The sequence below is a fragment of the Rhopalosiphum padi genome, chromosome 1 (genome assembly GCF_020882245.1).
Source record: "Rhopalosiphum padi isolate XX-2018 chromosome 1, ASM2088224v1, whole genome shotgun sequence".
Lineage (NCBI taxonomy): Eukaryota > Metazoa > Arthropoda > Insecta > Hemiptera > Aphididae > Rhopalosiphum > Rhopalosiphum padi.
Genome location: NC_083597.1, coordinates 11797783 through 11824517, shown reverse-complemented (window position 1 = coordinate 11824517; position 26735 = coordinate 11797783). Strand labels below are relative to the sequence as shown.

Below are 26735 nucleotides of genomic sequence, written 5' to 3'. Positions count from 1 at the left end.
TGAAAATGTTAAGTTTGAATTTATCATTAAATTATTTCATTGTTTATTATTCTTGTTAAGTAGGTATTTAAACTGTACTAGATCAGAACAATAATATCTACTTAATCATTTATTTATAAATTATTTTTAATTTTAATCATAATAGAATAAATTTGATCTACATTTTAAAAATACTTAAATACGTGATTTTTATGATAAAATAATCCACACATTATTGACACTTCAATTTCGATTTTCAAAATAAATATGATTTAATACAAAAATAAAGAAGGTCTCGACACCTTTTTTAACTTACGATTGGTATTCCCTTATAAACTTCGATGATTAGGGTATGTAATTTTATGTCAGTGAATTGTGATTGCTAGAAAGTTTTGAATGAATTCTATTATAAATATGTTTAGATTCTCCGACAGAAATGTTTTAAAATGTAGATCGTTATGAAAAATAAAATTATGAGCATTGAAATTTAAAAACGGTGCATTAAATTTATCAATTGAACGAAACGGTAGTGAGATATTTGCAAACTGAAATAGTTTGACATTTTTGAACTCTATTGAGATTGGATTTTTTAGCTGCACCCCATAGTTATAGACTGTTAGCCCAAATATGTCTAAGGAGAGTTTTGTAAATTGTTATTTTTCTTTTTATAGTTTGTGAAATTATGTTTGCAATATCGATAAGTTTTTTTTAATCAAAGCGCTGTATACATGTCGTATTCTCGGTGTCGTCGTAGCTTACCGTTGTATACATAAAAAAAGCTCCCAAGATTATTATCTGTAACAACACTGGACTAGCGGCTTTTACAATCTGAAACATAAAATATGAAATTCATTCAAATTCAATTTCTGAACAATATATTTATTATCTATACTATATCATAAAAAAAATACACGTATAATGTATATTGTATATAAATATATATATACAAAATAAACACAAGATCATAGTTTGATACCTATTATACTACAAAGTACGTGTATTCTTTATAATATAATTTCAATATAAATGATATATACTTATTTGATCGAAAAGCTTTTATTTTTTTTTTTTTTTTTTTTTATGTATTTAATGTTATCAATTGTTATGAAATTTCAAAGAATTTAAATAATGATAAAATTGAAATATGTCAGACAGTTCCTACTCATAAAAATAACAATGGAATTATTAGGAAATTACAAAACATATTTTTTTTTTTTATATAATATATTTAGTTTGATATTTTATAATATATTTTGTAACAAATAACAAATAAAAAAAATAACATCAATTTTAGTTTAAATATTTTGATTTATAAAATAATGTTCTTAGTAAATAATAGATTTATTTACTCAAACTAGAAATACATATTTTACATTACTGAATATTACAATACCTAACATTTTTAAATACTTGATAATTATTTGCGTACTATTTAAGGATTGGTGGGTGGTGATACACATTACAAAGTTTTGTTTTTTTTATTTGAAATTAGAACTAGTATTTATTATTATTAAACTATTTTTATAAATTATACTTAATTAAAAATGTATACCTATTAATTTATAAAATTATCAAAATACCATAGTTTAAACTCATTACTATGGACCTACATATTATCTATAGTAAGTAAACACAAAGTTAAATAACTCAATTCGTTCTAATTTTGATTTTGATACGTCACAATTTTCAGAAAAATTACTCACTAAGTAAATTTATGTGTAAAAGATGAATTATCATTTGAAAAACAGAATTTTGTATCTCTGTAAGATACTTGTTAAATAGTACAAACATTTTCAAGAACTCAAAAACATGGTTTAAACTCACTCTAAAGGAATATTTAAAAATTTAAAAATTCAGATTTTAAATAACTGCATTATTAAAGAAAAAAGGTAAGCATGCTTGGTGAAATCTTCCTGTATATTTAATATTTATCATATATGTATGAAACATAGGCTTAACACGAAAAAAGATATTTAAAATTAAAATAAATTAGTAAATAATATAATGTAAATTAATATTTATAAATAAATAATCAATTTAAATATTCTATAGTATAAAAACATAATATAATTAAATAAATATTTCTTAAATACTTATTTTTTAAATTCTTTTCCATACAGTATACATAATACTTTTTCTTGAATATGCGTTATACTTACATTTATTTACTTACTATATATATATAGTTTACTACGTGTACACAATCTACGGTATTATATTTGTCCATAAATTTGTCTTACCATATGACATGAAAACATGGTTGAGCACTTTATGAGCATTTCCAGTCACTCATTTTAAACAGAAGGGTACACAATATTTATATAGAACATTAATATAAATTGCACAAAGTGATTTTTTTTTTTTGAAAAGAACTTAAAATAGTATATTGAGTTTCATATTTTGGTATACTTTTACTGGTATGATTGACATAATTTAAATACATTTAATATAAATGCTAAGACTTACAGTTTACTATAGATTCTTAATCATTTTTTTAAAATCAGTATCTAGAATTATTTAAGCAGTATATTGAAACCTTGAAAAAACTATTTGATTCTCATAAATATGCTCCATAAGAGGACATCATCCACGTATATTGTATCTCCATTTTAGAATCGTAGAACATATTATCAATCTTGTGATTTTAGTTTAAGTATTAGAGTGAATTAACCTGTTATCAAATTAAAAGGTATATACTTAATCTGTGCTTAAGCATTTATTTTTTTCAATACTTATTTTATTTTTAAATAAGGTATGAGCATTTTTAATTTATGAAATTTCACATACTTATCACTTACTTGGGTATTTAAATACTTATTGAAACAATTTAATACTTAAGAAAATAAGAACAAATAATGTTCTTACATTTAATTAATTTATAATTGGTTAATTAATTCAATTAAACCTTTTTGAAGCTAACAACAAAAAACTAGTTCTTCAAAACTCATATTTAATAGTTAAAGATAAATAAAGATAAAATATATGCGTGAGTAGCGTCCTCTTAAGGTAAAACAGTAAAAATCCTGATTTCTGGTAATAAAAAAAAAAAAATAATACTCTTATAAAGTAATACAATTTTAATACTTTACATTTTAAATTATTATATAAAGACTGGCATCTAATAATCATAATAATTATTACCTAATTTAATTCTTAATCGCAGTAATTTTTCTCATCTTTTAGTTTTGAAATATTTGGTCATGGATTCTAATAATAATATATATTTAAATCAAAATTCTAAGAATTTCCTTTTAAAACCAATACGTACTTTAGTTATCTTTAAATCTGAAACGGTTGAAAAATTTGATATGTGATAGATCTAAAAGAAACTTTGACGTATATGATGATAAACAAGATTTACTGCTTCGGCTAAAAAAATCTTAAGACATAAGTCAACGCTCTATCTTTCTTTCAGAACCCCTGTCAAATGATACTGTATTTATGATACTTCTTTATTGTCTATACGTAGTTTTTTCCCCAAAACAGGTGAGAAATGTCTATTATGTAAAAGGAAATTTATGTATAATTTACGATAATTGGTAAACCTATTCCATAATGTATTTTTTTCTTGTATGATAGTCATATACGCACAATCAATTTTAATGAATAAAAAGCCTATATACTATATTTGATCCATAAAAATATTTTCTATAGTAAAAATAGATGAGTATTATTATAATATCAACATCGTATAAATGTATAATACATTATAATATATTATGTTAAATACATACAATTTTTTTTTAAATGTTGATGACATTGTACGTAAAATAATGATTCCTCCTCAAGCAATTTGCATTGTTAAGACTTAAATCATTTTACTATTACTTAAAATATTATTTTCTATACACAATGCAATTTCAAAATATTCAGACTAATTTTAAGCTATTTATAGGAATTTTAAATTTAAAAAAACTTTTTTAGTCCTTTTCTATAAATTTTGTTCAAAAAAATATTATACGTCTGACGAAAACTTGTCTCTTTCAAGTTCATTCCTTAAGTTTAACCGAATATAATTATACAAGTATTATGACTATACACAACCATACGCAATGTAATTTTTAATATATTTAAATTAATTTTAAGGTATTTTATGGTATTTACTATTTATACCACGGATTTTTGTCAAAAGTTAGATGAACTTACTGCATAAGTATAACTTACAGAACAAAATACTAATGCTAATATAAATATGTTATACGATATCCTTAGAAATATAGACAGAATGTAATAATAATCATTTATAATATGGTTTTTCGTATACAACGATATTATTTCACCAGTTTTCAATTCAATACTTCCGTTATATTGATTTGTTCAATGACAAGGTACACTTGACACCTAATATATGATAGGGTGAGTTTTCAAAGTTTTAAGTCACTGTTTAAGGATTTATCTTGTATAAGTAACTTATATTTCTGTAATAATAAAAATATAGTTATAAATTATTTTTTTTATTTATTTTTTTATTTATTTTTTAATAATAATATCTGATAAATTGTGAAATAAAAACATATTACAAGATTAAAAATTAAAATAATAATTTTTTAATAAAAATATATTTACACATTAAGTATATTATAATGTTATCAATTTTAAATCTAATGACCAAAGTATATTATAATATGTTGAGTATACATGTAAACGAGCTTCTCCCAAGTGCCCGTAATGGAATAAAATACTTTGGCACGACGGGATACGATGTACTTAAAATTATTAATTTAGGGTACCCAGCGGAGTTTGATATCAACTACTAGGTATATGATTAAAGATTGAAATTGGAGTGGAATAATGTTGTCTTGAATAGTTATTTTTAGCTAGGCATATTTTCAGTTTGTTGATATGAAATCAAAATTGAATAAATCGAAAATGGGAATTTTTTTTTTAATTAGCATACTAGATGAGATTATAGTCAGTTGAAAGCAAACAATTTTTATTAGTCTTTTGGGCCTTTAAATGTAATGTTATCCACCTATTAATCCATTAAAATTATTTTAAAACAACTTCGAAGTTTAAAGTGGTAGATTTTACGCAAGAAAGTTTTATGAAGGTTTTTATTATAATTTATACTTCTGTCAATTTATTAACATAGGTAAAACCAAGTAATTTTGTATAAAATTAATGTTTATGTTGCTGATATGTAGTACGTTATATCTCGTCATTCAAATAATCAAATATTCTGTATTATTAATTTTGCTTGCCATTTAAAATTTGTATTTATTTTAGACCATACGTATATATATATATATTGTGTTACTTAATATAATTAAAACTAATCTAAATAAATGATAAGTGGGAATACCTAAGTAATTTTTTAAAATTAATTAATAATATTGCGTTGCCACAAGTGATTAAAATATAAAAAAAATACTAATAATATTAAAATTATTTAGTGTATATTATTAAATCATTATTTAAACTATTAAATAATATGTAAACAGTAGTACCTATACTTTTATATTTTATTTGTACTCAATTTAACGGTAGGTACCTACTAATAAAATATTTTTTATAGTATTATTTAGTCCCAGGAGCTTAAACAATATCAAATATAATGTCCATATCGTAAAAGTATAAATACAAAACTAATAATGGAACTGTCGTGGATTATTAAGTTGTACTCAAGTTTGTTTTATGTTTTATATTAAAATGACTAATCAAATTATAAAATATATATATATAAATACAAATTTCATATGTTTCATACATTTTAGGTGGATTAAACAAAACTATAAGATGCCCATTAGTTATTTTTTCAACATATTAATTAAAAAACTATTGAGTCCTACTATAGTACAGAGCCACTTCCTAGTAGGTAGTTATAAGTGTGATTTCGTATATCAAGGGAATCTCGTGGAAAATATCACGTCTCTATAGCGACCATTAGTCAAAATTAAACCACAGAATAGATGAAATCTATTTCATCTATTCTGTGATTAAATTGCGTATGGAATATTGTTATTTAAGAAAAATGTGAGTATAAAATGATTATTAACGAACTTAATAATAAACTTTACTTGTATAACACTTCTTGTATATTTATTATTTTTAACATATTAAGTTATTTATTAGATAGAATATAAATATAATAATTAACACAAATTGTTAAATGGTGCCTAAAACGTGTAGAATACCTGCACTTAATGAAAAGCAACATTAATTTCATAAAAAACAATTAATATTTATGTAGTTATAAGCATGTCAAGTGTAGTTAATTATAATTATACCATTAACTTTAAATTAGAGTATTCACGGTGATTTGATATTCTAGTAAAAAAAGCTTGAAAACGTTATTAAATTTAAGTATAATATTATAATACCATGAATGTATTTTACCTTGAGATCACTATATTTGAATGTAAATACAGCCACCATGGGTAAAAACCCGATCACCACAAGCGTTAATAATAGTATTGTGATTCGAAGTATAATGTCGTAGGTGGCAATGCATGGACTAAAATCAACGCAGTCATCACAACCCTCTGCACATTTTTTACACTGAAAGTTGGTTTCAACGTTGTACGTATTAGGTTTTCCCTTTAAAAAAAAAAAGATAAGTAAATAATAATGGATCAATAGTTTTTTCAACAGTTATATAGCGTTATAAAAAATAAGCTCTTCAATAAGCTCACCAACATGAGCTTTTCATATTCTTCTTCTACTACGACTCCATTGAACGACTTTTCAGTGCTTGTGATATTTGGAAAAAAATATCCTTTACGGCACACACACTTATAACTTCCACGACGAAAACCAAATCCAGCTAACGATACACACTAAAAATATAAATACATTATTTATATAAAACTACATACTAAAGTACTAAATAGGTTCATTATTGTTTGTATATTGTACATAGCATTCATTATCATGATTTTCATCGCACAGACGATGAATCTAACAAGCAATATAATATAAAATAATCTCCCCTACTATTTAAAAAAAAAAAAAAACTTTAACACTGAAAACGATTTTAATAATTTTTTTAAATATTTAAATTAGAAAGATATTTATTGACTGAAGGTGAGACACTCTGTATATTATTTGGCTAATTACTTAATTGGTATTTACTATTTGGTTAATCAATTTATTCATAAGAAAAATAAAACATATGAGTGGTTATAAAATAAACATTGAGAGTCAAATTACTTTCTGTGAAAAATTTTAACAAGCCAACTATGTTATATGTGTTTTTATTGAAATATATGCCATTTTATCGTTTGAAATATATAAGGTTTTTAGGTATATACATGTATATATTATAATATATATTATGCATAGGATATCATAGTTGATTTGTATAGTAATTTGTAAATACATTTTAGAGAAATGAGGACCGAAGCAATGTAATTGACAGAATACAATATTTATTATCGCTATTTGAGGCATTTTATGATCGGTTTGTACACATACATTAAGTTGTTTGTACTAATTATAAAATGGACAAATTTATACACTTTAGATAAAAAATAAAAATTTACTGGTTTGGTAACTAATTACTTATTTATTAATTTATAACTTTTTAATAAAAATGATCCAATAGCTTATTTGAATTCACAGATTTTTTGACAATTTTAAAATAATGCTGTATTATTAATAATGAATGTGTTAAATGGTTCTACGGTATGATTTCTTTAATTTCCGATAGGTTATTTTAGTGGTAGTGGTTTTTGTATGAATTAATAACTACTCATCATTCATACTTCAGGGGGGGATTTTCAAATTTTAAATTATGAAACATTTATTGTAGTTGCAAATAGTAATTATAATGTAAATAACATGTTCAATGGAGAAATTAAATATAATTTGTACAATTTACATAGCATCACATTTTGTTTATAATATAATGTTTCAATTAAATATTGGAGTGAAAAATTGGAATTCGTACTCAATTGTAGTTTTTAAAAAATATTATGTTTACTGCAGTTTAAGGATACTAATTAATACTATATGATCATCCATAATTTATGTAAAAATAAATCCATTAACACCTATGTTATATTTCTCTATACGTATTTTAAATTCAAAATTTTAAACAACTTTCGCGAATGCATATTATGTTATTATTTCTATTACATGTTTTTATTTCAATTAAATATTAATAAATTCAACTGATGTATCAATAAGAATCCAAGAAAAAAATCTACAAAGCTCTCGAGATGGGTATAGACATTTTCTACATACTATGAATACTTAAAGCTCAGTGAAATAAATGGAAATGAAAATGCCGATCAAGAAGCGTCTAAAGCGGCCACTTTTACCCTATACTACAATTCTAAACACATGTGGATAAAAAGAAACAAATATAATCTCAAATGGAAGAAACTAATCAATATAGGTAACATCACAGTTAAACTTAAATGTAATAAAATTTAACATTTAAATATGACGGAGCTTAAATTTTAAAAGGAAAGTCAATACTATTATAAATCACTTTCGAGTTAGGGCATACGTTTAAAACACAATCATCTCATTACCAAAAACGATCCTTCCTCGTTATACTAAACAAGCGGAGTATGCACTGTAAAGTTTAAAGTTAATAGTTAACTGTTAAGCATATCTTAACACAATGCCAAAAATGTTAGGATATATGAAATACACACCATAGGACATCTGATAGGAAATACACTACAACCAGACCTACTATCAAACATAAAAATATCATCAGCTTCTTAAAAATACAATTAAATTCAAGTTTAAAAATATCTAAGTATTTTAAATAAATTTTAAATAATAGTGAAAGTAAAAAACTGTGTAAATAATTTGTTTAAGCAAACGTCCGTAGATTTCAATATAATTTAAAATATATATATATTCGAGGTGTTGTTAATATCTGTCAAACGATGTGGACCGTACTTACAATATAATTTCACTCGCTTGTTTGTAAACTCAATCACTACTATATTATGTGTTAGACCGCTGGTTCGGTAGTTTTTATTATGACACAAAGATAAATCGCACAAGAATATTCTATCACGTGTGTGTTTTTTTTTCTTTAGTACACGAACGAAAAGGGTAGGTATACATAATACGTTTCGTTTCATAAATATCACGCATACGACCTTGGCATTTTTTTTTTTTTTTTTTTATGGCAAACTGATTCTCGATATTCATGTAAATTATACAAAAAAAAAACAAATCTTTAAAACAGCTTAGTTTTTTTCAAATTTTCCTTTGGACAATATTTTGATAACGTAATTGCTCTACGTCTTATCTATATATCTTTCATCGGATCTACCCTTGATTATTGTTCTATAATATTCTTGTCAAATTAAATTATAATTATTAAATTATCATCGGAAGCTGTACGAAACATATTTTTAGTTTTTCTATGTTATCGTTGTTGTAATATTATATACACCGTGTTCCCCATAGTTCTTTCGCTCCTATTTCAGATATACTTTTTTTCGATTCTCTTGAATCGCGTAGAATAAAATTTGATTTGTGTTTTTTAATTTGTACAATGTTGTTCATAATAATAATATTATTCTGAGTTGTCCGTTATGGTCCGCAACCAGATCTCATGTTACATTTTATGCCTCCTACCAACAAACTAATTATGCGATGAATTGTTCGATTTATCGTACTATGCAACTAACTAATACATATAACATAGATTTATTTTATTTTCACTCATTATCTACTAGCTTTAAGCAAAATTAAATAATTATTTTCTACAGATTATAGGTAACAAATAATGTTAATTAAACTATACTTTTACATTAAGTTTAATCTTTGCATTTTATTATAATTTATAACTTTAGTCAAGTTTAATTCTTTATTTATTTTTCATAATATTCTGTTTTGTTTTCTATATTTTTATGAACTAGGCAATCAATTATCCTATTATGTTTCACTGTAAGCTCTTATTTTATTCAATATATAATTGGGCTATTAAACCAATTTAATTTAAATTAATAAAATATTTTAGATACAATTACGTACTTATGTAGTGATGGATACAATCGCTATAGTCACCAACGTATATCAGAGTGAACGTTAAATGAACAGAATTCATTATTAAAATTTTACTACGGTAATATTAAAACTATTGACAAGTCAGACGTATTCATTTTAGCCTATTTGATGTTGTCGTGGAGTTTACGATTGATAGCTATACCATTACGAAAATACGGTGTGGATATCAAATGCAATACATTATCAAAAAACACACGCTAAATTTAAATCTTCTGCTTTTATCAGCAAAACGTATAATTTTGTAATACTTTACACGAAATGTAGTCTCATAGCATTCACAACTATAGCAATAGAGTTACTGAACAGTAACATTTTAAATTGATTATAAACAACTGTGTATAGTGAATGTGATATTAAAATAGGTTAAAATATTACTATAATAATTATGATTATAAAATCATACCTGAGTCGTTTCTATTTTACATTTGTTTGAAGAGGCAAAAATATTTAGCTTTGTACTGCCTTCAGGTAAACTGCATTGGTCGATATCCACTCTCCGCAAGTCGATATCGATTCCACTAGTCCCTCTGTAACGAAAAAAACATATTATATTCTACAATATTATAATTTAACTTGGAATATAATAAAATTGTACTAATGGAATGCTATAGTTAGGAGATTTTTGAATAAAAAGGAAAAAAGTATGAAACTCTCTGGCACGTGATTCAAATATTATTCTCGACAGACAATGACATTTTTATAAATAAAAAGTTAGCATTTCTAAGAATTTTCAAAGCTAAAATTAAAACACAATCTTATAATTGTATCAAGATTTTAACTGTATCATCACAAATCATTCTAATTTTCTTTGTCATTATACAGATATGAACTATCTGATTTATAAATTATAATACAATTTTTTTTTATCTGTATAATATATTTTAAATGTAACCTTAACATTTTTCTTTTATAAGTTAATTTATATTTTACTACGAAAAGCTAAAAAAAAATGTACAGTAATAAAATTTAAAACACAACAACTGTTAAAAACATTTTTATTTGCTTCTAAAATAATGCTTGTAAATTAAATATTATTATTTTATAAAAGTTATTGAAGTTTAAATTTATTTGTGTTCAAACCAATGTTTAATTATTGTGAATATCTAGTAATTATAATAAAATAAAATAAATTATAATATTTTATGACTTTTAAGTTTTATTACATCAATTATGATGTATAATATATTATATGATATTAATTAATTGTGTTACTTATATTACTCAACAGGTAAAATTAAATTGAAAGAACATATATATAGTATGTATCTGTTAATATTACATTTAAAATCACTCAAGCTAAATTCAAGTAATATTCTACAAATACATCATATTTTAACGATAGTTTTTAATTATAATTTATTAAAAATTAAAATTTTTAATTCCACAAAATAAAAACTTTTTTTTAAATCTTACTTTTACATAAATAAATATAATTATCAATAATGTAGTGTAAAGGTATCCTACAAGCTAAATGTGTGGGACGAGTTTTTCTTATCAACCAGGATCATTTTTTTTTTTTTTACAGTAAAAACAATATATCAAATAATTAATTTATGTGTCTTAATTATTTACATATTTTAAAAACTTTTAATTTATTTGGAAATATTCTTTTATATTATTTTTAACTTTACATCATTTTAAAACAATATTTCTGAAGAAAAATATTTTTATTATCTTTATCGTTATCATCTTTGAAGTTTTTACTTTTTAAATGACACCATTCATTTTTAATGTCATATTCTAAATCATAATACTATTTGGAGTATTTGAATCTATAAAAATCGAATTTTGGGTAAATAATTTATTAGTTATAAGTATTTAAAGTTTAAATTAACGAAATAGTGAGCTAATATTTTGTGTAGTATTTCCCTACCACATTACCACTCTACTTCGATTATCTATTAAATAATTTTAGCAAATTTATGTACTTTATTGAAACTAAACTTTGACGTATCGAACAATTCTGAAACCATTCTACATCAAAATGTAAAATTAAAAAATTATGTTTTTATTCAAAATAGTAAATTACTTTAAAAAAAAATTATAATAGAGAATTGCAAAAAATAATTTTTTTCAAAAAATGTAGAACTTTTCAAAATATTGTGTTTAGATACTTGGATCATTCTGTATATAATAATTAATAAGATAAAATTTAATTTATTTCATAATAGTTGAAAACAAAAATAGTGTACATAAAAAAAAAAGAAAATAAGACAAAAGACAATTTTTAATTTTTTTTAAAACTAAATAAAAGGTAGATTCTACATTCAACTTAGAAAATGGTTTTTATTAATATTAAATGTGCCATGTATATTCATACCCATTAGAGCATACTTTTTGACCACATACTTTAGTACAAATGGGTAACATACCATTATGTTTATATCTGGTGGGGTGCAAGTGGCTTAAGAATGGAATTAAATGTTTATACAATTCACCTAAAGCAAAAACACATTATTTATACACTTAAAATCTTTTACATTAATTTCCTTATAAATGATAATGGTACCTACTAATTCACACGGATAGATTTAATAATAATTTTGTAATACATTCCGTGTAATAACAATGGAATCACCAACTGAACCTAATATGCGAATATGGTTTCGTTAGGCATAGATTGCCGAGTATTATTAAATGCACAATGGTTTTTACACATGTATATAATGTATATAATATGTGTGCATGTGTGTGTGTGTGTGTGTGTGTGTAGATATTTACAGTTTATTCAGATAATATTAAACTGTATTAGCAATACATTTTAGTAAATTAGTGTTTGAATTTACTTTTATTTTTTTTATAGGTAATTATATTATATTAATATTAAAAAAAAAAAACGGTCAAAAACTCAAAACTAAATAACCTCTCTACTGTACAGTAGGTATCAAGTGTACGTATCTCATCATTGACGAGTAAGTCACTATAATGTAGCAATTAAATTGGAATTCATTAATAGATTATTGCATTGGAAAAAATTATTCTGGGTGAAGACGGTCTATTTTACTAGCCTGTAATATTACTAAGTATATTTGATGAAATATTTATATTACTGTTGAAGAATTTTTTTTTTTTACTACTAGTAGATTGAATTAATTTTTGCCAAGAATATTTCATTTTATAAAATGTCATCGTGTGTATAAAATATAAAATATAATAGTATGGGAAAAAAGTTTCAAGTACCCACGAATAATATTTTTAAATTACAACAAAACAACTAAAATCATTCTTCTTCTTTTAAATGTCTAATTTTATTCATGTTCAAACTTAAAATTTATGTTATACAAAAGAGTTAACGTATTTTTTAGTTTGTTTTTAGTTTTAGCTTGTACTGCGTAGGAGAAACCTTGTATTAAAATATGTTCAATTGTTACATCTATTTGAAAATTATAACACTATAGGGTTATTTGATAATTTTCATAATTTCAACGAATTTTGATAAGAATTAATATTTGTGAATTTACGCTCTACATTTCAATAAAAGTAAAAATTTATAATGAATTATATATTTAATAATTTTAATTGTCAAATCTTAAGTATGAATATTATATTTTAAAATGGTTATGTATTTTAACTATGACATACTCTTGACTCCCTTATAATTACCAACTAGTTCCAAATTTCTACCAAAAAGTAATTTTTAATACCATAAAAGCTGATGAGAGACAAAAAACACACATCTTTATAAAACCAATACATTCATTGCTCCATCTAAAATCTAATAATAACATTGAGATATAAAAATTACTAGAAATATGTTATGAACTAGCAAAATATTTCAGGTATACTATTAATAATATATACGTACTTTTCCCGATTTAAAGTATGATACGAAGAATTAAATTTATTTTTTTTACTAATGCATACATTTTTTTTCTGCGCGATCAAAATTTATTTTCTATCATACTATGTTAGGTTAATCCTAAGAAGGTACATAGTAAACAAAATTGTATTGCGTGTAAGATTAAAATTGATAGGAACTTTAATAATTTGAGTTTATCAGAATAAATAAATTCCAGATAGTTTGCATTAAAATGGCGTCAACAATAGCTGTATGTAATATGTTATTGTCTGATTGTGTTAATCAATAACTACAAGTAATAATTGGGTGTATGACTTTTCGACTATTCCTTATGAAAAACCTCCCGACTACTATAAAATACCACATATGGTGCTACAAATCGGTAATATAATATCATATTGATGTATTATACTATTATGTATGATATTATTATGATATCAAGCGCGTCCGGTTTTCGGCGGGTCGTAGTCGTTCGAGTGTGGTTGATTCGTGTTTGATGTTGTAGGTGAAATACCCGGCGAACACTTCAACGGTTAGTCGAGAATAATAATTATTATTAATAGCTTCACCACCGTGTCGTGGCAAGAAAAGCTACCGGTGTCACACAAACTCACTCGGTTACACACACACACACACACACACACACACACATACAATGGATCCATCGAACCATGGTCTTGATGAACAGCATCGCAGTGTAAATAATAATATTTACAACAGATATAGGCGTTCAGCTGAGTGTCAAGATACCACACATAGATTCCCCCTCCTGTGTTTCTGACACCTTGTAAGAACCGCCCCTTTCTACATAATATATTATACATAATTTACTACAGTAAAAATAAAGATTTTGATTTTGATCGACGAAAAATACAATCATATTATTATCAATGACTGGATAAATATTAAAAACCATAGAGTCTAAAAAATTATTATAGGGATCGGTAGTTGTAGAAATTTCGTATTGTTCTATTTGCTCTCAATTTATAGCGGAATAAATTAGAAAACTGAACTATATAGTGGTGAGTCAAAAAATCAAGAATTTAACATGTATATTTCGTAATTTTTAGAGGAAAGTGTACATCTCATTGATTTCTATCCGCATATTATGCAAAATAAATATTTTCTAAAAAACATTGTATTTTTTTTCTTTATTTACCTATGTAATTTAAATAATATAATATCGAATAATAATAATATTGATTAGAAAACTTAATATTATAATATAGTACATGTATATGTTGTCATTGTCGCTGTCGAATAATAATTTGATGACAATGTTGCGATGTGCCATGCACATTTAATCTCTATAAAGCTAATAAGCCAAGATACCATCTTATCGTCTAAAAATTATTAATTCTGATTATCGTAAAATCTTTTTATTGTTTATTCGTTAATTAAGTTATTGTAAACAACTAAAATTGTACAGTATTTTTTTAGTTTAATAAAATGTCAAGATGTCAACTAATTTTCCACCATTTTTTAAATATTATCTTTTCATTAATTTGTCCACATTTTACGGTTATTCGTGTGCATACTATTAACAAAATCAGATATTTTTTTTTAATTGAAATTTCGATTATAATTTTTTAAGTATTATTATATAGGTACTATAGTATATTATTATGATTGATAATAATATATGTTTGCATATACTTTCCAAAACAAAACCAATATGCACTTAAAACTTAAACATTGACCCATAATTTAATTCAATATTTTACATTTTTCAAACCAATAACATGTTAAATGTATTAATACTATAGTAATAATATAGCCATCGTTTTCAATTAAGAAAATTTCATATTATATTATTTTTATTATTATTGTATATATATATTTCACAGAACGTTAATATATTAAACATACTCGTTTAGCTAATTTCAGCTCTCCCCTCCTCATAGGTTAAGTGTTTATATTTCTAATTTGTTTTTAAATTAAATATTAGCATGTTATTAATATTATTTTTTACAACTATTAAAAAGCCATTGTCCACACAGTAATATGCACCTATTATGATATATAAAAGTAGGTAGTGTTACGAATTTACGAAGTGTAATATAAATAAACGCCAACTGTCCACTACATAATATAATAATTATGATATAGTAAATTAAAAATGTCTATTAGCGTCTTCTTTACTAAAGCGTGAATATGTTATGTATATACCTACGGGTACTTATATTATTGTTTAGCGGGGCTTTATTTACACTTTTTGCACTTTGGGTCAACTATGTTTGCACGCCCCCCCCCACATATAGATTCCATTATTAAATTTATTTTGTTATTATTCTTTATTTATACACAAATATGATTTGATTACACAGATAGTGGTATTCAATTATTTTAAATTATTATTAAAATGTATAACAACATTATATTATGCTATACAAAATTCTAAAATTCAATACGATATATGTTTATAATTTTTCCATGATTATTTGTTAGCAACATTTTTAATGATATCTTTGTAGTAAAGTTTCTTTTTTATATTCAATTCTAAGTTAAAAAGAGCCAATGAATTTAGTTTTTCTTCTTTATTGTTGATATCAAATAGCTGTAAACTCTCTTGAGTTTAAAGAAAGATCGTTCAACTAAGCAATTTTTAGCTGAAGTACACTGTATCGTTCTTAATGAAATTTCAATGTGTGAATAGACTTCAACAAGGTTGTTTTTTCTTATATAAACATTTATTTCTAAAATTGTTTTTGGAAAAATAAAATAATATTTTTTTTTAATTTTTCATTGGTTTGGAAATGAACAGATTTTATAGAGAATGAGAATCCTAAATAATTTTTGTATATATTTTGAAATTACTCAGAATTTTTTCAAACTTCAGAGGATCTTAGCTTTGTTAGATGATAAAAAAATATACTTAGAAAGTTAGAAGTTACATTTTCATAAGAAATTTTCCTCTTTCTCAAATAAGATTTATTCTGGTCTAAAATCAAAAAAAGTGTTTAATTTGAAATGTTCAAATTTATCATCAAAAACATGTTTCTCGCTATTGCCTCCATCAAAAAATCTTTTACATTATTTGTTTTCATTGATTATTTGTTTGAATAGTAATAATATAATCGCTATAACTTGTATAGATTAAATTTAAACAATAATGAAAGATGACAGATGTGGTTATGCCACGGTTGTTTGTTTACAAACCATGGTTCATATTAAAATAATATTTATATTCTATGATATCATTTATCAGTTATAATTAATCGATAAATGAAGCCATAATATGGTCTATCGTAGTTATCAATCTATAAATTCTTCTAAGGCTGTATTGTTAGTTTGTTAGGTAGTACCGCTTGGACTTAAAACTTGGTCGGTCAGGTAACAATCCAAAAGGCAAAAAGCCAAATAGATACCTACTCAAATAAATTCTTACTGCAAAAAAAATGTATTAGGTGATATATAATATTATACTGTACTACAGCGGTGCCTGGTTGCCCCCTTAAACACACCAACATTTGGCCACCAGGAGCAAATTTCTCCGTTGACCCACTCTCTTACTTGCGGCCCTGGTATTTAGTAAGCAATTTTAATTTTTAAATTACAAGTTACAACTATTATTTTCTGAAAAATTGAATTTTTCTGTTTAACCTGTTACCCGTGCCTCCCTCGTATGGTTAGGTTATTAGATTAGGTTGAACATGGAAAAATTACCATTAACATATTTTTTTTTTGTATCAAATACTAGCATATAGTTGGAAAAAATTGACACTGTATTTGAGTATATCAAACTTTCCTATTAACAACTCATATTTCTCACAAGGATGTACTAACTACTAAGCATACTAAATCGAGTTAAGTACTCATAGTTTTATCTAAAACAGTCGTATGTACAAAGGTAAAAGTGATCTATATAACTGTCATATTCCTTGAACTTTTTAAGACCAAATGAAATATCTTAAGGCGTTTTTATTTTAGATTCTGAACGGAGTGATAAATGTATTGATTTTATAGATTTTACGATGACGTTTTTTTTTTTGTATGTCGTAACCTTTTGGGTCAGTTATAATGCTTCGTATTTCAATGTTGTGTGTTTCTACTTTACTAATAGATAATATAGTTAATATTTTATTAAGGAGTAAAAGTGAAAAAATCAAAGTTATTTTTTAAATAATTGGTAAAAATAAAAAATAAGATAATGATTAACGGAAAATGTACGCTAAACAAGTTCTTGACAAAACGTAGGTACTACTTTATTTTGTTATAATTTAAAAACGAATAACTATAGATACTTAAAACGGTTACTATAAATGTTTTTATCAACGTTTCCTACACATAGTATCATCTTTTAAATATTTTGACTATGTTTTTGGCTATATCTATTAATAATTTAATTTTTCGTTTTTTTTTTTAATCATTCTATAAATGCCGATAAAAAAACTATTCACTGAATTTATTATATTCTCTAAAATTTAACACGAAATCGCATATAATTTATTTTTAAAACTGTATATTAAGCATATTAAATATAGACACGATTTTTTTTTTATATGTATCTGAAGATAACATTTTTAATTAAAACATTACAAATTAATACACAGATAACTAAGTATATAAATTTAAATGCATAATGTACATCATAAATTAGTGTACAATAAAATAAAATAATATTTTCAATTATTGTTATGCGTTTGAATATAACTTAATATTTTACAACTAGAATAAAAATTCATATTTGATTTAAGTTAATTTAATGCCAGATACATACAATTTCTAACACGTCAAAATGTTAACATTATTTTCAAAAACATTGCATAGAAAATAATATAAAATTATGCATATAAAATCAAATAAAATTACACAAATATTAATGATTTTAACTGTGACTTACTAGAATAATTTTAAATTTAGAAACGTTTAACCACTGTAATATTATGTGTATGCATAGCCCTGAAATGGCATAGTTTAAATTGTATTTCAAATATGTACCTACACATTATTTTTATTTAAGTCACCTCCTTACGTTTTACCAGGAATATACACACATAAATAAAACGCAAACATTCCTAATTCCATAAAAAATTATAAATTATACTTTATATTAATTTGAATAATATGCACATACAAAACATAAATTGAATCAAACATTTATTAAAAACACTATTTTATTTTGCACGCTTGGAAATAAAGTTTATAGTATAATAAATACAAACTGTTTGGTACCTGTAATAGTAAGTTAAGTATTTTTATATAATTTTTATTACGTATTGATTATTAAGTACAAGTAATTGAATGTTATAATATTATATATTATGTCCAACATATTTTTAATTACAATCTTGATTTATAGATATTATGTACTTTAACTCAAAATTATATTATAATTTATATATTGTATGTATGTATTATTTTATATTTTTTATAAAATACCTACGTAAGTATAAAAATAAATTGCATAGTTTGTAAAGATGGAAATCCGGATAAAATACCGTACCAGAATTTTATTTTTTGGCACAGTAATATTTCATTAGCGTAAGAGTACTAATTTTACCTATAATATATGTTACGCCATATTATAACACATTGTTTCTAAAACAAATCAATATGAATATTGTATTATTATTTAATAATAAAACCACATACCGTGTGTTAGGTACACATTTCTGTGAGAATAATTAAGTTAATTCTAACATTTAATTCTGAACAAATGAATATTTTATTTTAGTAATAACGTATACCTGTAATTATAACAACGTGTACTATAAAAGATAATACGCGTGGTACTCAATAGAATACATATTAAAATATGTTTTAATTTAATGCCTATTACGTGTAATATATTTTATCTCGTTGTTTAATTTTATATAATTACAATTCAAACAGAAATCAAACAAATGAATTTAATTAAATTCGTTTTTCTAGATGTTTTAAATATAATTTGCAATTATTTAAATTGGCATATTAATATCATTGTATTTAAAAAATAAAATATTTTCAGTAGAACATAATTAAAGTTGTCGTTGCTTGGACCTTTATATAATATATTCAACATTATTCACTATTCTTTTATATGAGGTAATTCAAAATTTATGTTATAGCCATATTATCATAAAAATATTAAATATTCATAATAGAAAAAAAAATGTTAGTACGAACGTTTTTTATTTAGAAATATCTAAAATGATAACTAATTTATATTTTTTTTTACAATATTTTTTCGGGTCAACTTTAGAAATTCAAATGAAATCCTATACTTTTTTTACAATCATAATATGATTAACTTTATCGGAGTATTTTGATGTATAAAAATCGAAATTTAGGAGTAGCTTATTATGAGTTATATTTATTTTAAGTTTAGGTCGTATATTTTTAGAGTAACTCATTGAATATACGATGACAACTTAGATGTAAAAATTAAAATTAAAAATCTATATTACAAAGTTCTTGGTGAAACGTATTGTGAAATGTATGAAATGTGAATGTAGATAAGTACATGGATATCGTTATAAAATTCAAATAATAGTTTTCCATCCAATTTACTGTATTAATATCAATAATATTAAGTATAATATCTGGCCATTAAAAATAGATATGTTAATAATAGTTATCATTTTTTAAACTTTACACGTCATATAACCTTTGCCTTAACGTATACTGGAATTGTTCAAAATAACAATTACCACTCGTATATTTAACTAAAACTTTTAGTTTCATAATTTAAAAATGACATGAATGTGCATATTTTTAAACTGCACAATAATATTATATTGTTGTTGTTAAAGTTTCATTTTTTTACGATAATATAGACAATATATGTGTATGCTATACTTATATTCAAATTATTTATGAAACATTATTATAAATCACATGGCTATGTTATAGAACTGTTTCGTTCAAAATCAAATTACGTAAATACATTTTCAATATTTACTCAAAATCACAAAAAAAAAAAACAATATAATATAATAAACATATTGAAAATCATCATCATGCAAACAATATACAGAAACAACACATTGTTGTATATAAATAATAACTGTGGTATTATGCCAGAAATAATTCGTTTTATTATCATTAAAATATAGATTACACAAAAATAAAAACTTTACAAATTGTTTGAATAAACTAGTGTACATAGCAAATAATAATATTATAAACCATCAGCAATTATGATACAATTATTTTTGATGCTGATTTATGTGATATTTTTAATCACTACGCACAATCAGCTATTTCCTGGCAAAAACGTACTGATGATCTAGTATGAATTCCTGGTGGAGTATGGGTATCATCGAAAAATACTTTGACATGACATAATAAGTCAATGCAAAAGTTTTAAACACAAACAAAAAAAATCAATTGAATGCACATTATCAATTGTGCAATACTAAATACTAATGGTATGCCTATATAGGTACTAATTCATTAATTAAAAAACAATTATATGAAATCCTTATCGAGTCACATTCAAATGATGGTTCTGTTCAATACCATACTGTACTGAGGTGTTTGTGCCTTTCGTGATCATTGTATAGATTTCTTTACAAATGAGATAACATGGCCTTTACCATACGTCCCGGAAAACCAACCATAGCCACCATCCTTAGAAAACATTCCTACTAGCTTAAAAACGGGGCAATGCTAAAGTAGTAAAGTAGACCCTTCCGGAAAGTTAATTCATAATCGGATTGTTTGTTTTTAAAAGGATTCACAACCCTTTTGAGGTATTTATTATATGGATAACTCGATTTTAATTGTGAAAATTAAATAAGTTGAAACATTATGCTATTTCCAGTTTAATCTTTGTGAAAAAAAATTAATAAAGACGCCAAAGATGGGCAAAAAACATAAGTTTTAGTGTTTATTTATACACACTTTATTTTGAGAAGTTTAAATTTTTTTCATAGTTCTATTTCTCGTATTTTTTTTTGGTTAGGCCACAGTTATTTTAGTTGTAAAATGTATCATTTTTCTTTCAAAAATAGTGTTTTGTGATGACATAAAATTATGCTAAAACAATATTTAAAAAAAAACTCTTCAAAAGAATATTAGTTGACATTCAAATGGATTGTATTTCTAGTAGTACTTTAGTAAAACGGGACTTTTTAATGATTTTATTAAATGACAAGTATAAATAAACATTTTTAAATACTTACTTGAAAAAATATTTGGCGTCCTTGAAAGCAAAGAATGGTACAGTGTATGTGAGCATCCATATATTTCCGCCTCCACAATCATAATATGGTTTGCTCCATTTGCCGTCTTCGTACGATACTGCAAGAATGTCATCAGGAAAACTTTTTGTATGACTTGTTTGATTCCAAGTATAGGTATTGATTGCTGAAAACATATGTTTATTGAATCATAAAAAAATGTTGAACTACAAATAAAATTTTATTATTTCATTACAATTTACTATTTTTGTATAATCTATGACTTTTAAATATACTATAATACTAATTGTAGTAATTAATTATTATTGATTTGAAGTAGATTGAATATGGAATTATTAATTATGGTTCACCATTTCACCAATATACAATAATTAACTGAGATAGGTAATATAATTTTATTTATGTTCCATTCTGTAGTAAAATTTATTTAAAAACAATATATTTTGCATATTTTATAAAATGTTTCCAGGAAAAAAATTGAACTAAATAGGTATTTATTATAATAAAAGCTACGAGAAGTAAAAACAGTACCGTTAAAAGGAAAACCAAATTACTGTTTAGCGCAGATCATTACGATGCTATACTATCCTATGTCGTTCATCCATATTCATGTAGTTACATAAACTTATATATTTTATATAATAAAACTCTTATATATGTTTAACTAAAAAAAAATAAAACAACCAAAAACCAGTATATGTTTAACCTTTTAACCCACCAGGTTTATTTAAATTTAACTTATTTTAGAGTAAAAAAGTAAATGTACGTAAACATAATATTTTCCCAACTTAAAAAAACATTATAAAAATGCTATTTCATATTCATTTTGTAAATAAAAACACGGTTAATATAGATTAAATATAATATAAGTTAATCATAACTTTATTAATCATATTTAATATATTAATTGTTAAGGTATAATAATATATATTGAATCTAAATAAATACAAACCTGAAAAATACTAATATAGTATAATATTGTTTAACCGTCTATAATATTATATTCGGCAATAATAATAGGTATTTTAGTAGTATTTTATTTTTTAACAATTATAGAAAATCACAACCTAATATTAATTTAAAAAATACTAACAGCTAGTGTTCAAGAAAAAATATATTTAAGTTAACTAATGAATGTGTAATTAAAATAATATAACAAAATAAATTATACAAATATAGGTATATTAATATATTATACATACATTTATAAAGATGTTTGCACAGTATTTTTTTAACATATTATAAAAACAATTCTTCCACTTAAAATCGTTTCTATGATTATTGAATAATGTTGAAGTAAAATTGTGTTACCTTAGCTAGACTATTGTTATTGATATGTTATATATAAGAGACGATCAATTATAAAATCAAATGCCTCCAATTAGTCGTAGCTGTCGATTTTGTATTTTTTTTTTTTTTTATTTAATTCATTAATACTTATACATGTACATAATACATATTTGTATAAATTTCGTAGAGTAAAAATTAGTTTTTTAGATTTTTTAAATTATTACTTCTATTTAACGATTTTTCTCAAAGAACCATCAAGTTTTTTAACTTTAGGTTCGACTGTTTTACATGGGCCATAAAAAAAAACCAACAATAATTTCGCTGACATCCATTTTAAAGTAAACGTATGTCTAAAGATGTAAAAGTTGAAATAAAAATATATTAAAGTCTTTATAATGCGTATATTTAAATGAAAATATTAATAATGAAACTTTATTACTCATAATTTTAATCTCTATAAACATAGATAGTTAGGTACTTTAAAATATGAGTAAAAATATTTTCAATAAATTATTTTTTATTCGATCATTTTATTTTTTTAAGAATTCTTACTTTAGGTACTCAATCGCTATTAGTTTTGAGCCAAATAAAACAGTTGATTGCACTATCTATCCTTAAAATACCAATAACAATAAATAATGAATACTTAAATGAGCATTTAATTGTTTTTAAATGATGCTTTGAATATTTTAAGAATAATGATAACATTTGACTTTAAATCAATAACTTAAAAATTATGTATTAAAAAAACAGACACATTTAAAAATCAGAAACAATAAAACAAACCCTGAATATTCAACAATTTAATTATTTATTTCAAATTAAGATATAAAATGTTGAGTGGCAAATACTGATTTATAATGAGCAGTTCTGTTATTTGTCTTTCTTTATTTTAAATACAATAAATTTCACAATTAGTTGATAAATAGGTAAATTGGTAATTTGTAATTGTACTTTTTCCCAAAAAAATTAAGAAAATAGTTTTAACATCATAAAATGTATCAACTTGCATTTGTATTAATTTAAAATAATATAATTAATTACTTTCAGTTTTATTCCTATACATTATAGTTTTAGAAACGTAAATTAAATATAGTGATTATAATCGAGTTAGTTGCTACCATAGCAAAATAAAAATAATATTCTCAGTTGGTATTGGAAAGAGTCCAATTAGAGCAACTTGAAATAAAAGCAAAGTAATAAATAATATATAAAAAATATATCTCGAAGAAAAAAAAATATAACTGTAAAACTAAACTATAATTAAAAATAAAATATTTGTCTAAAAAACTCGTAGGTTCACAAAATGCATATTGGATACAGTTTTTCAGTACAAACTTTGCACTGTAAATAATTATTGCATAATTTGAAAATGTATATTTACGTTACAAAAATATAAGAAACCGCCTTATTGAAAGATAATATTGATAAATTTAAAATAAACTATAATATTATTTACATTCGCTTGATATATAAATGGTATGTTATATAACTTATTTCAATTTAAAAAACGTTAGATTTAATGGTAGGCAATTTTATACATTTGATTTATTATTTTTTTTTTTTTTTTTTGTGTCTTACGCATTTACCATATACAAATAAAATCAAAAAAATGTATATCAGTAATCAGTATATGTAACTGTAATGTTAAAGTATATAATATTCGGTAGAATTGATACTAAAATAGTTACTACAATAAAATGTTACGATTTATAATAGATAACAATAACTTCGCATATTATTATTGTCACATTGTAAGTTTCGCCACCGGGTTAAAGATGTGTATTATGTAAATGTTGGTGATTGTGTTTTCCGTCCCAATACCGTTTATCATTTGTGTATAATATAATATGTGTAACATGTAATATATTCGTGTACAACGTTAAACTGTAGTATTGTGTATAGCAGTACGCGGGATACTTTCACGTGAAGCCCGTTATGTATTTAATTTCAAATAAAGTTTAATCATTCCATAAACTTCGCGAATATGTTTGATTTCACCCAATGTCATGTACAAGTAAAACATTATAGTGTATGGGCATTGGGCTTATTTGGACGTGTTCAAATCATAATATAATTATATTATCTAATATAGGTGTAAGTAATCGCAAAACCCGTGGTATTATCTGAATGCATGTCATGCTTGACCTAATAATATTGTGATGTATTTGTATGTAGTAGTTTGTGGAAGAACGATCTGATGGTATTTACAACCTATTTACTACTTACTATATTCCGTTTCCGTTATAATATCGGATCACTAATACTACACGTAACGTCGAAATTTAAGTCAATCACGAAAAAATCAAAAAAAATCTCGTTTATAGGAAAGAAGAGTAAAATAATTACACGAGTATTAGGTACTAATGTACAATAACTATATCAGGTGCCAACATAAACTAAGTTTACGATGAATATCGTTTTGAAGACCAAAAATCCAAAAAAGATTTAATTAGGCAACTGTAATAGTTCTCTGTGTACCAGATGTCACTAAACCGTATATAGATGATAAACACCTGGTATTTTATTTATTTTTTTTGTTTAAGTATCCAATGGTGACAAAATTAAATTTTAATTCAAGTGTTTATCCATCTGGTTGGAAGAATGATTACTTCTATAATTTATAAACAATTTAATGGTTCTATATTATATTGTTTCATTTTTTCCATCTTACATTTGATAATTGAAATATTAATACAATACAAAAATAAATTATAAACAAGACTTGGATTTTGTAGCAAATGCTTTTTTTTTGGCAAGGATTGTTATAAAAAGATTTTTTTTGTGTATAAATCCGTTTCGTTATCATTTTCACTGTAATGAAGCAACTTAATATCATACATTTTTCCTCTCTGTAAAAATAATTTATTCACTTATTCTTCATAAATGTAATTTTTAAAAATTTAAACGAAAATTGCATGTTATATTTAGTTGTATTGTTTTTAAACAAATTACCTATTATTATAGTATGATTATTGATTATGTATAGATTAAATTAACGTATTATTTTTTTTTATTTTTTTTTTAATATATAATTATTAGATGGCTGATAAAATAATTACCAGCATATAACCATATATAGATATACATATATTGTAGTTTTTATTTAAAACTTTTACTGTAAAATATATGTATATATATATATTTGTATTTTATACCTTTTTAATTATTTATATTTAGTATTAATAATAAATAATAATTTTACGATCTATACATAAAAAATACAGTAAGCAATTTAGATCACTTAATGGAAATTATTATTTTTTTTTTTTGTTAATGGTAATTTTAAATGATTTTTTAATGATTTTTTTCCTAAAAAATCCCATGATAAATAAAAAATTAATGTAATTTAATTCTCATTTCTTTATATGTAGGTATTGTATATAATATTATTATTATGTATATTAATAATTTAAAATAATTTAAATATAAACTACAAAATAAGTAGTTGAAAAAATGCTTAGGTTTTTGACTTTAAGGATTATTTTAGATGAAAAATTAGATCTAATTTGTAGTTTAAAGAGATTACAATTAAAAATGTTTAGTATATTTTTTTATAATCT

The 26735-nt window shown here is 23.5% G+C and overlaps 1 protein-coding gene across 2 annotated transcripts in view; it reads right to left on the bottom strand.

Annotated features, from left to right (window-relative positions):
• Positions 1–26735, bottom strand: part of LOC132932443 (probable G-protein coupled receptor CG31760) — a 136353-nt gene that overhangs the window by 15036 nt on the left and 94582 nt on the right. For both annotated transcript variants that reach the window (XM_060998820.1, XM_060998819.1), the window contains exons 4-8: positions 21865–22048; positions 10361–10484; positions 6612–6755; positions 6316–6516; positions 739–807 (exon numbers count right to left, since the gene is read on the bottom strand). In XM_060998820.1, the coding sequence (XP_060854803.1) occupies positions 739–807; positions 6316–6516; positions 6612–6755; positions 10361–10484; positions 21865–22048 (722 nt within the window). The remainder of the gene's footprint in view (positions 1–738; positions 808–6315; positions 6517–6611; positions 6756–10360; positions 10485–21864; positions 22049–26735) is intronic.